The sequence below is a fragment of the Labrus bergylta genome, chromosome 5, assembly GCF_963930695.1.
Source record: "Labrus bergylta chromosome 5, fLabBer1.1, whole genome shotgun sequence".
In the NCBI taxonomy this organism is placed as follows: domain Eukaryota; kingdom Metazoa; phylum Chordata; class Actinopteri; order Labriformes; family Labridae; genus Labrus; species Labrus bergylta.
Window position 1 is genome coordinate 22,812,635 of NC_089199.1, and position 17,691 is coordinate 22,830,325.

Here is a 17,691-nt window from a genome sequence, read left to right on the forward strand (position 1 = left end):
GGAGATGGAGGAGGAGGAGGAGGAGGAAGAGAGGAGGGGGGGAGGAGGAAAAGGAAGAGGAGAGCGAGGAGGAGATGGAGGAGGAGGAGGAGGAAGAGGAGGGAGGAGGAAGAGGAGGAGAAGGAGGAGGAGGATGAAGATGTGTGGGTGAAGGGGGGCTTTAAATGTTCCTGCTTGCTGACAGAAAATAGAATCTGATTTGAGACTTTGAGATAAAATTGTGTGATTGATTCAAACTTTAAAGTGAGATCTGACCTCAGAGGGATATGAAAACTAACAGCGACACCGGCATGTTATTATTTTTAAAGCTTTACTTAATCTGCTTCCCTCATACTCATGATTGTATTCATGTGAAAACTGCTAGAATCCAAAGTCATCGCTCCGCAACCCAGTCACAAAACTTATTTTTGTTTATCTGTTCCCAAAGAGCGTCTTGAAACGGGGAAAAGGAGTTTCAGGTACACTGTAATCTCCTGCAGGACGATCTGTGACTGATGGGCTGGTCCCTTTAAATCTTTGTTCAAGTAGATTGAAGTCGTTGGAGGAAGATGAAGATGAGCTGACTGATTACTTCAGGATATGCTGACCTGTGTTTGTATTAGTTCTGTGTTTTATGTCTGTAACTTGCTTAACGTGCTGCTGCCCCCTCTTAACCAGGACTCTCTTCATCTCTATTAGGATCTCCTGGTTGCCAAATAGAACCCATCCCAGCCCCCGTGTGTATTTACAGATCCTGTTGAAATCCTGGTTCTTACAGGAGTCAGGATGAAACAAAGGTAATAACTGAGTTTACAGAAACAAGGAGAAACTCACTGTCAGCTCGGAGGGTGACGGCGAACCTGCGACCTCCATCGGCACCAGACTGCACCTGACAGGAGAGACAACACACACCACATACACACACCGTTTAGATAAGAATTCAACAAGTCCCATTCATGATGAACCACACGGTTTAAATCTTTTATGGTGACTTGAAATCCTTCAGATCACATGTGGGTTATCATTCTTGTTGAGACACATGAGTAATCAATATTTGACATCTTTAAGTAAGGGACCAAAGACGACCATTATCGTTGTTCACTTAGCTGTGTTTAGGGATCGGGATCAAAACCTGGATCCATAAGGAGCTGGTTCAACATTTTTCAAAGCCCGAAACTCATCATCATGTTTCAGCTGCTATTGAGTCTCATGAGTCCGGTAAGGTAACGATATATATCCTGAGTCAGGTCACATCTTTGAAATCCAACAAACAGGACTGTCTCATTAAGCTTTTGAATCAAATTGAATTGACAGCCTACAAGAACATCAGCATTGTGCCTCCGTCATGTGCATACAGTCTGGGGTCGTGCACCGATCGCAGGGAACAAACATCACCACCCCCTCCCACTAGCTCAAGGTGAATTCTCCTGATTATATCCTCCGATTCTCACATCAGCTGACTCTGACTTTCTGCAGGAAAATGACTAGGGGTCTGGCAGGAGAGAGACACCGGAATAACGTCTGAGTAAAGATGTTGTCCATTAGCGCTCACACATGCAGCTCAAACTTCAGGAGGTTTGTATGAATGTGAAAGCAGCTATACAGCGCTTTAAAATAAAAACTCAACTTGGTAGAGTGCAGAAGTATAAGAAGACTTGAAAGTTAAAAACTAGACCTAGCACAGAAAAATAATAAAGTATGAAATGAAGTTAGCCTGCTGCTAACACACCTGGTCCCTCTAATCACACCTGTAACTCTTAATTTGATCTGATGCAATAACTTTATCCAAATGAGACTGATGTCAGCCACACGTGTGCTGTGGAGGTAATCCAGAGAAACTAGAGCTCCTCTCAAAGCCCCACCCTGCACCCTGCCAGCTTCAACACAAAGGGGCGACAAAGTTACACACCGAGAAGAGAGAGAGACGAGCTGTAAATGGACACTTTCTTTGAGCTACCCAGAATCCTTTTCTCCGAGTCCCAGCACAAAGACGTGGACTCTCATGAGGTGTGTTTGAGCAAGTTTAACAGCTTTGACCCAGGTCTCTCACACACTCACACACACACACACACACACACACACACACACACACACACACACACACACACACACACACACACACACACACACACACACACACACACACCACACACACACACACACACACACCCTTCAGGCTTGTTACAGAGGTGTCAGGCTTTGGTCACACACTACAAACACACACACACACACACACCTGAAACCAATCAGACAGACCCCCCTACTGTGTGTGTGCGTGTGTGTGTGTGTGTGTGTGTGTGTGTGTGTTAAGAAAGTGTGCCATGCTTATTAGCAATGACTGTACCTTAACAACCCATCCACACACACACATGCACATGCACACACACACACACACACACACACACACGTTTGTAATTATGTACTTGTGAAGACCCTCATTGCCAGAACACATTCCCCAGACCTTTAAAACACTCACAAACAAGGACCCTAAAACTCTGAACATCCTTTTGAAGTGAAGATCACACAAAATGTTTGCAGAAACTTTTATCCCCCAAAAACACAAAAGTCCAGAAAAAAAATGTTGTTGCAACGTTAAAACATACACACAAAAGACTTTTAATCCCCATGATTTCTTTTGTTACTCTATACTCTCTTTTTAGTTTGCCTCCACTGCTTGACCTTTAACCTTTAGGGTTTACATGCTGTGTTCACACATGTCCTGCTGGCAGCATGAAATGGGAGGCTAATTAAAATCAAGGGAAGCTTTTTCAGCAGACTTCCTGATTAGCTGCACAGCAACAAAAAAAAAAAAACCTCACTGCAAGAGAAAAGTTTGTTCTGGTGCAACTTTTACCTCAGCATGAATGAAAGCTAAAGAAAGACTTTGGCTGTTTTGGAAATCGCCTGCTATACTCGTAGTACGTTGTACTGATTTGGTCAAACTTGCAGTGTGCAGTATGTGAACAAATTAGGGATCTGAAGTACACCAAAAACACCCAGATGTCGTTCAGATTCAGAAGAAAAATTCACAACATGCATCAAACCAGTTTTCCTCACGTACCGTTTCCCAATAATGCAAAGCGTCAGCTCAGAGATTTAAATGACGGTCAGTAACAACAATCAGACCAACCCACCAATTGTCTTTTTTTTAGTTTAGTTGAGTTTAGTTTATTAGTTTATTTGAATCAGGGACAATGTACAAACAAAAACATTAGTCTCAGAAAAGAAGAGACACTTTGTACCAGATTTAGCTAGCTAGCTAATTTCCATCTGTTGCCCCTGGCAACAGTACAATACAAATCAACCAGTCATGCACACACATTTCATAAGACAGAAGAAAATACACAGAACAATATACAGATATTAAAACATACAAGTTTCCCGGAGATGACACATTAATGCTGACAAGACTGGTTACCTAAAATCCATTTTTTGACTTGTGCAAATCCTCAAAATCATGAAATTCTAAATGAATCACTTGTTGGCTTTTTTTCAGACTCAAAGTGGACTCTACACTGTGGCTGGGTTTACCGTCAGCTGGGTTGATGTTTACTTCGGCACTACAAGACCAGGAAACCAGCTCAGCCGGGACTGGCAGTCAGACTACACACTACTGTTGAACGCAGTCTGTACTGATAGTAGTATGTAGTAGGTGGTTACATTATGATTTTCGACTCTCTCCTTTCTGAGGAAACACCTGAACGCCTGAAAGACACCAACAGGTCGGGCAGAACAGTTAATAAAGTGTTGAAGGAAATGCAATAGCAACATTTTACAAGAGCTCCAAAGTGCAACAACACTCTTAAGAATGAAGTGATGTGATAGACATGTTTTGCCTTTTTCATGGTTTAAGGCGTGAGTGGTTCTCGGCTCGTCTAGCCTCAGGACCCACCACTGAGAAATCATGACCCAAATTTCTGATATTTTACAACCAATCAGATTTATTTAATGAAAAACGTTACAAAACATGTAATGGAGGCAAAAAAACTGAACAAATCAAAACAAGTTAAAAAAAGTGCTTTGTAGACTTTTTGACACCTTTATTTTTTATATCTCTAGTAAACATTCATGACCAACTGAAAACGGCGTCGCGACCCACTTTTGGGTCCCGACCCCAGCAGTTGAGAAACATTGCTTTAAGGGATCATGCTTTCTTGGTACCGACCAAAGCAGAAATCACATCAGTATCTTTTTATTCATTGACTTAATGGAAGCAATGTTCAAAAAAAAATACTGTTCCCAGTTTATTCCTGACACATGTTCAACTGCGACTCGAAGATCTCGTTCACCATTAACCCGTCTAAATATAGATTTTTGGTGTTAAATCGTCAGCAAAATGTGTCGCCTTGGGACATCCCTAACAGAGTCAGTTTTTAGTTTCTTCCTTTACGAGACTAACAGCTGAGTGACAGTCGTGTACAGGGAGCCGGTGACTGACTCTTTAAACGTGCTTCATGTGGTTTGAAACATCGGAGCAGCTTCAGAAAAAACCAAAGATGAATCAAACAGAGCAGGCCTGATTAATCACAGAGCTCGCCGTCTGTGTAGTAACCTGAAGCTGATGATGCACATCCCCTCTCCCCCCCCTCTTAAATGTAGCTCCACATCAGGGTTACCACCAGAAGCTCCAGAATCTTACATGTTCTCCAAAACAAGTGAAGTAACGTTCACGCTCTTTTTGCAACCCCATCTCTGCACCATTTACTTCCACACTTTGTACCATTCTGTATTTTTATTGATTTTTTTACGGACCTCAGTACTCCAGCAGTGACCCCGCCCGTCGCCACGAGCCAAACCTTCATTCTTTACAAGTGATCATTTTTCAAAAAGACGGGCAAAGGAGACACTTTTCTTCCTTCCTGCTGCCAGGTGTTTCTCACTAGTAATAATCATTATCCCCTCCACACACACACACACACACACACACACACACACACACACAACACACACACAGCACACACACACACACACACACACACACACACACACACACACACACACACACACACACACAACACACACACACACGACACACACACACACACACACACACACACTCACACACACACACACACACACACACACACACACACACACACACAGAGGGCTGGACAGACTGAGTCACATCAGTAAACAACTAAAGAAATAGACGATAAAAAGAAGAGAGAGAGGAGATAAAAGAAAAGAGCGGATCATTATTAGCAACAAAACGAGCTGAAGAGCAGATGTTTGATTTACAAATAAAAACCCACTCAAAGTTTTAGGTAAGTCTCTTTTTAGACTAAAAACAGAAAAGAAGGGAATTAGAGGAAATATAAACACAAAACTTTAAACCCAAAAGGAGAATGATTTCCCTCGGGAATCCCCAAACACACACACACACACACACACAGTAATCAGACAGCTAATTGCAGCCTCGGTTAGCTGAACATCAACAGCAATTCATCACAGCGCTGCAGGGAAGGAAAGAGGGGAGGGAGGAAAGGACACAAGGAGAGATAAAAGGAGGCTGCTTTGGTTTCAGATTCAGATTAGGATACAGTTTTGGGGGGGGGGGGGGGGGGGGGGGGGAGAGTGAAGGATGATGGGAGAGGTAAATCACCGATCTTGCAGAGGAGGAAGGAAGTGAGGAAGAGGAGAAGGAGGAATCTGATTAAACAGGAACTGCTTCAATTACAGCTTTCAGGGTTCACCTAGCAGACTTCTCCTCTTCCTCAAGATGTTTGGGGGGGGGGGGGGGTGGGGGTGGGGGGGTTTGGGGCGAGCAGGCCGGAGCAGAACAGTTCCAGATGTGGGGGCGGACGGCGAACATGGGACAAACCTCGCAGCTGACCTCCTAATCAACACACTGATCAGGAGACGAGGCTCACGCTGCTAGAAGGGTTCTGTTTGGAGAAAAAGGATCGGAGCTGATTTTGTTGGTACAATCAGAACTCAGTCCCTTCACAAAAGCTGGAACGTCCTTTAATGCAAATTAAAACCAACCCCGTGCAATCAACTTTCCCACAAATTTGACCAATCTCCCATGATCAGTCGCTTTGATATGAAGAGTATTTATTCCCGTGTCTGTAACGTTTTTTAAGCACGGCGGGATATCACTCGTTTTGTCTTTAAAATCTCTAGAAAGCTGCAAACTGGAAACGTTCCACCAACAGCACTTGAAATTATTTAAAAAGCTGCATCAGGCCTTGCAGGCTGCATCACTCTCAGAGGTAGTTCCACAATCCAATAGATTTAAATGTTTTTACAGATTTTGAAAATGTGAAAGACCCAACACATGACATGAAAAAATCAGGGAACAGTAAAGTCCACAACGATATAGTCAGCAGGATTCAGGACGACTTTGCCTAGTGTGAGGGCGCCCTAAAGATCTCACAGCCAAACACGACTTCAGAGAAAAACGAAGATGGCGGACAAATGGCAGGAAGAATTTGGGGAAAGTTTTTAGACTACTTTAAACCGAGAAATTCACAAAGAAAAAATAACTCTGGATAACGATGTGGAGTAAAAATAGCTTCAGTCGTTGTTCTTCCTTCTGTCAGCGTGCTTCCCAATGGCGACCGGTTCGTTAAACGATCGCCAATTAGGAAGCGAGGGGTTTCCCCCACCAAACAACAGGATATCTGATGTTTATTATTTACGATTTGTAAATCTGTGTGGCCCCTGACATTCTTCTGTTAGAATGGACTTTACTTAGAATGTGTGTGTGTGTGTGTGTGTCTGGATGGGGGTCTTGTTCATGCAAAGCCCTTCAGGCTGAAAAAACTCGAGCCCCTTCCTCTTAATGTCTTCCTGTCTCTATACAAAAGCACTCACACAAACACACACACAAACACACAGCTTGAAAACGTTCCCATATGGGACGACAAACCGCTCTGGATTATCTGCGGGGTCAGAGGGGGGGGGGGATTAACCAACCGGTAACGACATCAATTACACAAATCAAACCTGTGGTCAATGTTATATTCTGTGTCCTCAGGTTGAAAGAAAAATGTGCTCGCAAAAAGTCGACAATTCAGCATTTTTCTATTTCCATATGGACTTTTTTTTTGCATCATCATCATCTTAATGTCCACACACATGAAAAAAACCTGAAATGTTCCTCTATTTAAATTCAGTTTAACATCTTCTTTGGTTGTTTTGGTTATTACAAGCACTATGAACTGTATGAGATAACACAAGACAACACGTTTAAAAACAGACCTGCCTGAGAATTTGCAAGTTCATGTCCTCATCCATCAAACCCCCTCCTCACCTCGTCAAAGTGATTTGCTCTGGTTTATTTTTGACCCCCAGCATTTATACTGAAATCAGGGGAGAGTGTTTATTATTTGTTTTCAGGATTTCACCACTCTGTGGAAACAGTTGTAAAGAAGGAGGTTAGCTTCATTACGGTGCGTCGATCAGATCTCGAAACAACATGAAGCTGTTTTTATATTTGCACTCCTGAACATTTCTAGAGAATTACATAAGGACAGCGTCTGAAATTCTCCCTGATCAGATTCACCTCATAGCGGGAGACTATCCCTGTCGGACAGAGGATCTCCCTGCAGCGAGACGTGATTTAAAAACAAAGACGTAGAAGTGGCAGAGAATATGACGGCATGAGAATATTTGTCTTTATATCACTGCTATGTGTAGTTCAACAGAATCAGCACATCAACAAAAGAGCGGAGAAGGACATACTGGAGAACAGAAAACACAATGCAGCTGTTTAATTACGTGCACAGATTTTGCATCAGTCACATGCATACAGCCTGTGGTCGTGCACTGATCGCAGGAAATAAACGTTGAAACGAACAGAAAAAGAAATGTGACTGCTCGATTGACAGCTGATGCAAATTGAAGACCTGCGCCTGAGTCTGAGGCTATAAGAAAATATCAATGCTGAAGAAAATATGAAACACCTGATGTCGAGAACTTAGCTGAACGTATTCACAATTTTACCAAGTAAAAATCTGTCTATTAATCTGTCCTTGCATAGTCATTTAAAATGAATGCATTAATGTTCCTATGAAGAACCTTAAATAATAAATGAGTCATTAAAGACAAACAGATTACAGTAAGAATGTCTTTCTAGGGTGCACAGATGTCGGTTGTTCTCCCGGCCTTGTTTGCATGTCCCTAAAAATGCCTCCAGTGATCACTTTCAGTTTAGCTTGATTTAATCTGCTCACTGATCTTCTGCCAAACTAAAAATCAAATATTTAAGAAGATATGAGTTCAGCTCCAGAGGAGGAAAAAAAAAAAAAGTCCAGGGAGAGAAAAACTGGAAACAAAAGTGAGGAGCAACAATACAAACTCTGAGAAGAACTCTGTGTGTGTGTGTGTGTGTGTGTGTGTGTGTGTGTGTGTGTGTGTGTGTGTGTGTGTGTGTGTGTGTGTGTGTGTGTGTGTGTGTGTGTGTGTGTGTGTGTGTGTGTGTGTGTGTGTGTTCGGGAGCAGCCAACCAGAGATTTCCCACCGAAGGAACAAAACCTGCAGCTTCCTCCTCCTGCATGACTGCTCCTCAATGACCCCCCCCCTCCTCCCCCCCCTCTCTTCTTCATCACAACTCCACCTCGCCCAGGAGGAGCTGCTCCTCTCCTGCTGTGACATTTTGTCCTCAGAAAGACTTTAGTGGTCACAGAGAGAGGAGCAGGGCTGACTGACTTTCTTTAGAGGGACACAAACCAACACCACTCACCAGCAGCAGGTAAAAAGGTGCAGGAGGACGGAGTCATTATGAAAAATCTGAAAAATCAAAAAGATCCCTCAGTGGGTGCTGCATCCAAAAAACAGGAAAAGGTAAAGAAAGCAAAACAAGATCTACACACCAAGAAGCTCCCGTTAGAAGGTTCTAGGACTTGACTCTTGAGCAAGGTCAGGGTTTATTGTACCGAACTGAACTGAACTGAACTGAACCAAATGGGACCGCTTGGTGGAAGCGGGGATGTGTGGCATGCAGAGGATGTAGTCATGTCCCCTGGAGCTGTACATAAACTAAAAGTGACGTCTGCAATAACTTACAATCATTTTGTCCAATACTGACTCCTGAAAAGGTTTTTTAGCGCACGCCCCATGTATGGAGGCCATGTTCCTCCAAGCGGGCGGCCCAGGTTCGAATCCCACCTGTGGCTCCTTTACCGCATGACACTCTCTCTGATTTCCGACTCTATCCACTGTCCTATCTCTCCATTAAAGGCACAAAAAGCCCATTAATAAATCTTTTAAAAAAAACAAAAGAGGGCGTGGCTAACTGTGATTGACAGAAGTTGCTGTAAGAGCCAATCTAAATAGGATTTGCGATGCTGGCTTTACGATGAGTTTCTTCAGGGAACATGTCGTAATGGTCTGCAAATATTCTGCGATGGGATTACTCGGGTGGTAACTCTGACGGTGCATCATCCACTGCTCAATCTTCACCTGTTGTCGCCATGTCTGTACACCTCTGTGCGTCGACAGATGTTGAAAAAGCCTCAATCAGGATGACATCACAGTGATATAGAAACACAATGTGATATATCTGTCAGATGAACAGAGGGGACCTGAAATCTGTTCCCTGACTTTAAGCAACAAAAAGCCTAAAAACCCACATTCAGGGTGTTTTTATCCTTGGAGGACGGAGATGAATAAATATTTCTTTGACATGTTTTATGCAGGAGGTGACGTCCAGCCTCGCTCCTTCACCTTCTGCCTCATTCTCTCGCCCAGAAAAGCAGAAAACACACACGTGTTTCACATCGGACTCGGGCCCAGCCGTGACGCCCTCTGAGGCCCCTCTGATGCCAAAAACACACCGAGGCCGAGGAGGATGATGGGATACGTGAGGAGGAATGGAAAGCCACTTTACGATGATGGAAGGGGTACAGAGAGAGAGAAGAAGAAAAAAAAAGGAAAGACGGATGAGGAACCCAGAGTGGAACAAAGAGAGGAGGAAGCTGGATGATTTCCTTGGTGTGTCTTCGTCCGCTGAGACAGATGTGATGCTTTCAACAGATGTTTTACATGCAGCTAAATCATCGCCCTTTGTGGCCTTCTGCAGGAACATGATTTCTGAATCATCCAGTAGAAAAATAGAAGCTGCTTTCTTCATCAGGTTTCTGTTTTTCCTCCTGGAGACACCTGATTATCTGTCCACGCTGGCAAACCCATCAAAGTCCGTTTGAGGACTTTTTGTGTCTCCTGAGGGAGCGACATGAAGTCTGATAAAGAGATCAGGGGACTTCAGCCAGCGTCTGTCTGGAGCTGAAGACTACAGGTTTGAAATAGAAAAATAATCCTGTGCTGTGAGAGCTGGAAGTGGATTTCCCAGACCTCTTCGTCTTTGCTTTGAGGCTTGCTGCTCCGGGATAAATCAGCCGCAACTATCTCAGCACATTCAAGTCCAAACACTCAGAGCAGGAGTCGGACTGCTGGTAATGGAGTATTTTGAAAGGAGAGAGAAGATTGCTTGAAATAAAAAGCTGAAAATGGTACATTTTCCAGATTACTGTCTCAAAAGAACTTACGCTGAAGGAGAACTTGAAGTTGTGGCCTGCTGATATCTTATCTCGTCTTTCCTTCATTTTGTTTTTACTGACGGCTCATTTCTATCTCGTTTTTAATGACCATGTTTGACTGATTGGTGGTACATTCTTATTCTTAAGAGAGACAGAAAAGTCAGCACTCTAAATGTCTTTCACAGTTTGTTTTTTCGGGGGAATAGAGCAGCAGCGTACAGATCAACAACTGACACATTTCAGCTCAGCGTTGAATGCTGATTAAGGCCTTCTGCTGAAGCATGTCCGTTGTTGTTCTCCACTCTGATCTAGATATAATTCAGGGGGTGCAGATGTGAAAACAGCTTGTGTGAGTGTGACTGTTAAAGCTACTGGGATGGCTGTCTCGCGAATAAGTGAACACGTGAATTGTTCTGAATGCAAAGGAAAATACAAGCAAGTGAATCGCCGTCATTTAGAAATAACATCGCATGCATGAATGGAGATCACACTTTTTTTTGAATCATGCAGCCCTACTACCAAGAGTCATTATGTACAACCACACCTCTAATATCTACCATGAAACATCTGATTTTGCAGCTTGTCATACTTTGCCCTTGATTGCTCTGCTTTCAATGTCTCAGCTAAAAACAATGCCCGTCACAAAAGTAATATCATCAGCCACCAAAATGTTTCACTCCAAACCTCGCCATGTGGTAGACGTCAAACAACCTTTCTTAAGGTTATATACTTTGACGTTTAACAAGGGGAAATGGTTCCAAATGTGTGTAACAGATTGTTCAAACAATACCACAGAGGGAGTCCTGCTGGAAGAATCACACCCAGTTTTTCTAAAAAAAAAATTAAAAAACAGAAACTTGGCTTTTCAGAAACTGTGTTTGAGGCTCTGCGGAGACCTGCAGGCAAACGCTGCTCGTTTTTTCTGGGAGTTAAACTGAAAAAAACAAAAAAACAAAGCCAAAGACTTTCTGGGAATAATAAAATCCAAAAGACACTTCGGGGTATTGTGGTCCAAAAGACTGTCCTCTGAGGTAGAGCGCGAACAGTGCGGAGGAAATACAAGGAAGGAGAAGATTTCTGGGAAAACATTTTACTTGAGGCAGCACAAAAAAAAATACAGTTCAACAAGCGGCTCCTAGAAGAAAACTGTGACCACTCAGATGACGAAAACAGGATGAAGAAACCCCATACGGCAGGGCGGCTGTGGCTCAGTTGGTAGAGTCAGCGGAAGGTCGGGGGTTCGATCCCCAGCTCCTGCAGCTATATGTCCGATGTGTCCTTAGGAAAGACACAGTGTGTGAAGGTGTGGGTGTGAGTGTGTGTAAAAGCGCTTTGAGTAGTCAGAAGACTAGAAAAGAAATATACAAGCTCAAGTCACTTCACAGATAACAGGTGGACTGACTGCCCCTGAAAGCCTCCTTAGTTGATGTTAGGTGGGGGTTATTTCTGTATGAGATGGACAATTATGAAATCGTGAAACAGACTGTGGATCATCTTAGATTTATTCAGCCATGGTCAGACAACACAGAAACACAACACACGGCTGACAAAGTGCAGACCATCGCTGACCCATGCTGACCAACATCTCACAATCATTGACAATCATTGGCAAAGTGGCAAAATGGCAAAATGGCAAAGTCTTCATCACACAGTGCTGCTTATATTCTGCTAGAAGGTACAGCCCACAAATTCCTTTCCATTTGGGTACATCACTATAAAACAATAAAGATGACATGACACTGATTTGTATACGTATCAGATGTAGACTCTCTGTCTAGCAAACAGTTGCTGACAACATAAAGTTGGCTCCTATCCATTTATAGATCTGCTACTACTTAGGTGCTTCACCCATCTAAGGTTACAGCTTCACAGACCCAAAAGTAGAATTACTGTGAGATGGCTGACACAATTTAAAGATATGTCCACAAAATTATCAAGATGAACGAATCCATGAAAATACGTACTAACAGTTGATTTTGTGACATGTTTTCCCGATCGAAAGGAGGGCTGGGGTGTCTCGGAAGCCAAGACCAGTTGTAAAAAATATGGCGGACTAAGCAACAGAGGGATGACATTTTGCAAAGAGGCTGTCAGGAATAAATCTGGATGAAGTTAGGCCAAGATCAAGGTGTTGGTCGTTTGCGTTCACACATGCAGTGAAACCTTGAAATCTTAATCATACTATTCTCAGGAGGTTTGTGCATGTGTGAAAACAGCTCAGGAAAATCAAAACAACGACACAAGAACAAAACAAGAAAAAAATGTTTCGTATTCTAGTTACTCAATCAATAAATTACCAAAAGAGCTGCTGATTATTAATGACTGTTCAAAGATTCACAGCCTTCTCAGGGACATTTACAAACTAAAGGCAGACATGTAAAACGAGCAGAGCTTTAACAGGCCACACACACACACACGCACACACGCACACACACACACACACACACAGAGGGCTCTAATAACCTCACACCTGTAGAATAGCAGACCCTCACACCCCCATCCTGCAGCCTTTGATGTGTGTGTGTTTCTGAAAAGAGAGGGGGATGCAAGAGGGGGGGGGGGGTTGCAATGTGTGTGTGTGTGTGTGTGTGTGTGTGTGTGTGTGTGTGTGTGTGTTTGGGGGTGGGGTTGGAGGGGGGTTGCAGGAAGGAATGTTTCAGCAGAGTAAACAGTGTGAAGCTTCCTGTAGAAAACACTTCAAAGCCAGAAAGAGGAAACCAGGATAATACACACACACACACACACACACACACACACACACACACACACACACACACACACACACACACACACACACACACACACACACACACACACACACACTGAGTCAAACAGAGCACAGTGCATCAAAGGTAGGCAGGAGTCATCTATCAACACAGGAAAATTAAAACCTGTAGAGCATGTGCACACACACACACACACACACACACACACTCACTCACACTCAGAGAGGATCAGATAATTCATCTTCCCACATCACAAAGATGAAAAAAAAATCAACTCCTTCAGGTTTTTAACACAGAAATCTTCTCATCAGGGCGTAAAACTTTCTTTTTCACATTTTTTTTATTAATTTAAAGATGAAGCGATAACTCCACTGGTCAATGGATAAATTATTGCTTTGCTTTATGTGCCAGTTCTGTTAGTCATTCTTCATATTTTTTTTGTTTGTTTGTATTCTAAATTTCAAACCTAATCATAAGTGAACTACTCAAACGACACCAGTATGATGGTGTGAATCAGCCGTTTTCACATTTAGAATCCTTGAAAGTCTAAAGTGAATATTTAGGAGGACTGACCCTGAAACCCCACCGATCTGGTTGTTCAAACACGCACCTCACAGCGGGAGACTATCCCGGTCAGATGGGGGGGGGGGGTCTCCTGAGATGAGAGATGACGTAAAAAGACAGCAAAAGATTCTGCAAAAGACGCTTTGATGAAGAGTGGAGAACAACAAACGTGCAAACACTCTATGCTCGTGCAGCCGTCATAGGGACTGAAGGTCACCACCCCTTCCCATTGGCTCGAGGTGAATTCTCTTGATTACATCCTGCTGCGTTCCAACATCAGCCCACTCGGTCTTCATGCAGAAGAAATACTAGGATGGGGGGGGGGGGGGGGGGGGGGTCTGGCAGCTCACCATGAAAACTTCTGGCAACTGCATGCAAGTGTGAACGCACTACTCGCTTCATTTACTCACAAATTAATGGGAACTTGAGTTTGCCAAACTAACGACATCATGATGCAGATTTGTCAGAAGCTTTGTGAGGTTTGTCTTCAAGAGGAGCAGAAAACAACTTTCAAAATGTTCGATTTCTGATGCGTTTCAGGCAGTCTGGGAATCTAAACGCCGATAGACTCATGTGACAGCGTCGTGAAGATTTGTGACTCAAGTTGAAATGTTCGACCCATAATGGAGTGTTAGCTGCACTTTTCCTCAGACATCAGTCCATGAAGACATACAAATCATCATCACATTACTGCTGATTGGAGCTTTTCTGCATACACCAAATCCTGCTGATTGTTTAATACAATAAATGTTCTTCAAATGGAAACCAGAACACGTCCCATGCATGCTGAAAATCCAGACCTCTGTGTCCAGAGTCTGCATCTTTATTTTGATTTTGTAGAGATTAATGAGGGATTAAAATGGTGCAGGAGTCTAAAATGTCTCGTCCAGTGAGTGTTTGAGAACGTCTGAATCCCACACTGAAGTTTGAGAAAAGAAAGATTCAAGACAAAAATAAGCACACCTGTCCTCTTAAAGAAAACAAGTTGCATCACCTGTGTGTTTCATTTTGAGATGTTTGTCAAAGTGCACATATTCTGGACTGAACTCGGATGAAAAGACGCAAAGCTTTGTGGTGGTTTTCATGTCCAGAAAAACAAAGCTGCTGTGAAGTGCAAAAGCAGAAGAGCCGTGTGGAGGAGGTGCTGTATTCATGTTTTCCACATCAAATGTTTTTAACAGACTACACATACACACACACAAAAGGCAGGAAACCGGCTTTACTACCTGCAAATTCCCCCAAAACCACAAAACTCGGATGGAAAGAAGGGGAAGTTTTTCATCTTTTTGAAATGAAGTCGTTCATCATAAAGGACAAGTTATTCCCCTCCTATAATTTCTGCTGAAAACATTTGACTCTCCTTTTGCTATGACTGCAGAAAAAAACCCTCTAGGGGTTTAATTTAGTGTCACATCTCGTTTGCTGATTATATCGAATGCAACAAAAAATAACTTGAAGGTGTCAGGATTACAACATAAAGAGGACTTCAATAAAAACTGTGAACAGAGTGAGGAACCTCTACTCCTCCAGACAGGACAGAGATGCTTCAGGGACATGTTTTACAACTTTGCTTTCTTAATGGATAATAAAGCATTTCATACAATCCTTTTAAACATGTCTAGGAATGTAACGATTAATCGTAAAATCGTGATGAATTGATTCAAAGGTGTCACATCGGTACTCTGAAAAATGAATCTCAATAACATGGTGAGTGTCAGCAGCTGCAGAGCAAGATTTAGAAATTGAGGACGCACCACCGTCTTTTAAATCGGAGGTGTGGAAGCATTTTGGCTTCACCAAGACTGAAAATGAAAGAGGTGAGAAGATAAGGGACAAAAACTGAGCGCAAATATTACAAGACAGAGAACTACAAAAATAGAACAACCAACATGATGCAGCATTTAATCGACACCACAACAAGAAGCTCCAATCACCTCCAATTGTTGAGAGAAAAGAAAAACTAAACTGACAAGCGGGTTTGCAGCCCATAAAGGAATCTTTTACAGTCATCATTTGTCTATAGTCTCATTTTGTGAATTAAATCGTGAGAGAATCGTATCGTGAGTTGAGTGAATCGTTACATCCCTACTATGAATTCACGTTTTCAAAGCCAAATAATACATAAACATGAGCTCTTTGGAGTCACCTTTAAATCCTGCAAAGATCCAGTACTCAAAATGCACTGTTGTAGCCTCAATCGTGCTTATTCGTGAGTTCAGTTACATGCTGTCTTCTCGTTGAGGGAGAGGTGCACTTTTTAATGGACTTCTATGGTAGATTACATGCGTGCCGAATTTAAAAGGATGCTTGACTTATTCACATCAGGTATGAATCCCATTAGATATGATCTGATTGTTTACAGTAAAAGGTTTTTTTTTCTTTAAATTCACACTTTTTGACGTGCAGCAAGGCTGGGAACGTGAAGTGAAAAATGGGGCGAACCTGGAGAGGTAAATATCAAAGCGACAGGTAAGAAAGGTAACGTGACTGACGCAACCTGGCTTCAAAAACACTCCGACGGCTTGTACTGAACTCTATCTTCAAACTTGAGCTAATGTCACCTCTTAATGTTCACTAACACAGATAGGACAGGGAGGAAATAGAAAACATTCTCCAATAACTGAACTTTTTGGAGACTTGAGTCGACGCAGCAGCAGCAGCAGCTTTTAATGTCGTAAAAACGACGCGTTATAAAGAGTGTTTTTTTGGTTTTACCTTGTAGCCGCATCTTTCCTGGTTTGCTCTTTTGTTTCCCGAAGTCGTAGATCCACAAGAAAAGTACAAAAACATCAATAAACTGGAGAGAGAGAGGAGGAAACTCCGAGGGGCCGCCATTCCTCCCTCAAGTCTGAACAACTCTGAGAGTGAGAGAGAGGAGAGGAGCGAGAGGGAGGTGTGTGTGTGTGTGTGTGTGTGTGTGTGGGTGTGTGCTCTGTCTTTGTGTGGACTGTGAAGGTGAGAACATCCGGTCCTTATTTCTTCAAAGGGCCTTTTGAGGGATAAGAAGACCTGAAACAACTTCCCTGAGGAGTTAAGAAAGTAAAAACAAAATTAAAATCATCATTAAATTAGATTTTATTTATTTTTTTATCAAAAAGGTTTCAAACAAATCATAAATCATTTGTTTAAAGGTGAATTAACAAAAACTACAACAAACAATCAATTACTCAATGAAAGGTAAATCAAACTAGGCCTAATTACAGGACCCTGATTCATGAAGTCCCAAATTTTTTTTTTAATATTTATTATGTTCTGCTCACAATTTAGAGTCAACAATTCTAAAATTCTACAATTTATTGATCAGATTTATCCAAAGCAACGAACATCAGAGAGTAAGAACACAAGCAAGGATCAAGAGAGGAGGAAACAACGTCGATAAGGGCAAACAAAAGGGAGGCAACATCACTGCAGTCATCAGGTGGGCACCCAGCTCCTTCAGGTGTTTCGACCCCCCCCCTCCCACACACACACACACTCGATTCTACGGCTAATGTTGTAAAATTAGACCCATACGAGTACATTACTGTCCATGGTTATTCATTTTCTGTTCATGTTTTTGTCCAGGACTTTTTAAGAGTAACTTCACCACTGGTTTTCAAACCTGACGATGTGCACCCTCTAGTGGTAGAAAGTTATTACTGTCGTTCATGTTTTAGTCTTTTTTTTAGGTTTTTAGTTTGATGTCTGTGTCTGTTTTAATTTCCGGTCTGTCTTTTCTTTTGCGATGCTGTTATGTATGAAAAGTGCTTTATAAATGAAGTGGTGTTGAGTAATTGTAACTGCTTCATCAGGCTACTGAAGAAGACCGGACTTGGACGTCAGCCCCTCACCCAGGCCTACAGAGGACTCGTCCTCACCAGTGGAATCACCGCGTGGTTCTGGCAGACCACACTGGCTAAGAGGAAATCGCTTTAACGGGTCATCAAGACTTGCAGAGAGAA

The 17,691-nt window shown here is 42.6% G+C and overlaps 1 protein-coding gene across 1 annotated transcript in view; it reads right to left on the reverse strand.

Moving 5' to 3' along the window:
* il17rd (interleukin 17 receptor D) overlaps positions 1 to 16,636 on the reverse strand; it is a 32,467-nt gene extending 15,831 nt beyond the window's left edge. Inside the window, exons 1-2 of the mRNA XM_020630728.3 lie at positions 16,466 to 16,636; positions 814 to 868 (exon numbers count right to left, since the gene is read on the reverse strand). Of these exons, the coding sequence (XP_020486384.2) occupies positions 814 to 868; positions 16,466 to 16,585 (175 nt within the window). The 5' untranslated portion in view covers positions 16,586 to 16,636. The remainder of the gene's footprint in view (positions 1 to 813; positions 869 to 16,465) is intronic.
* Between the last annotated feature and the right edge of the window lie 1,055 nt (positions 16,637 to 17,691).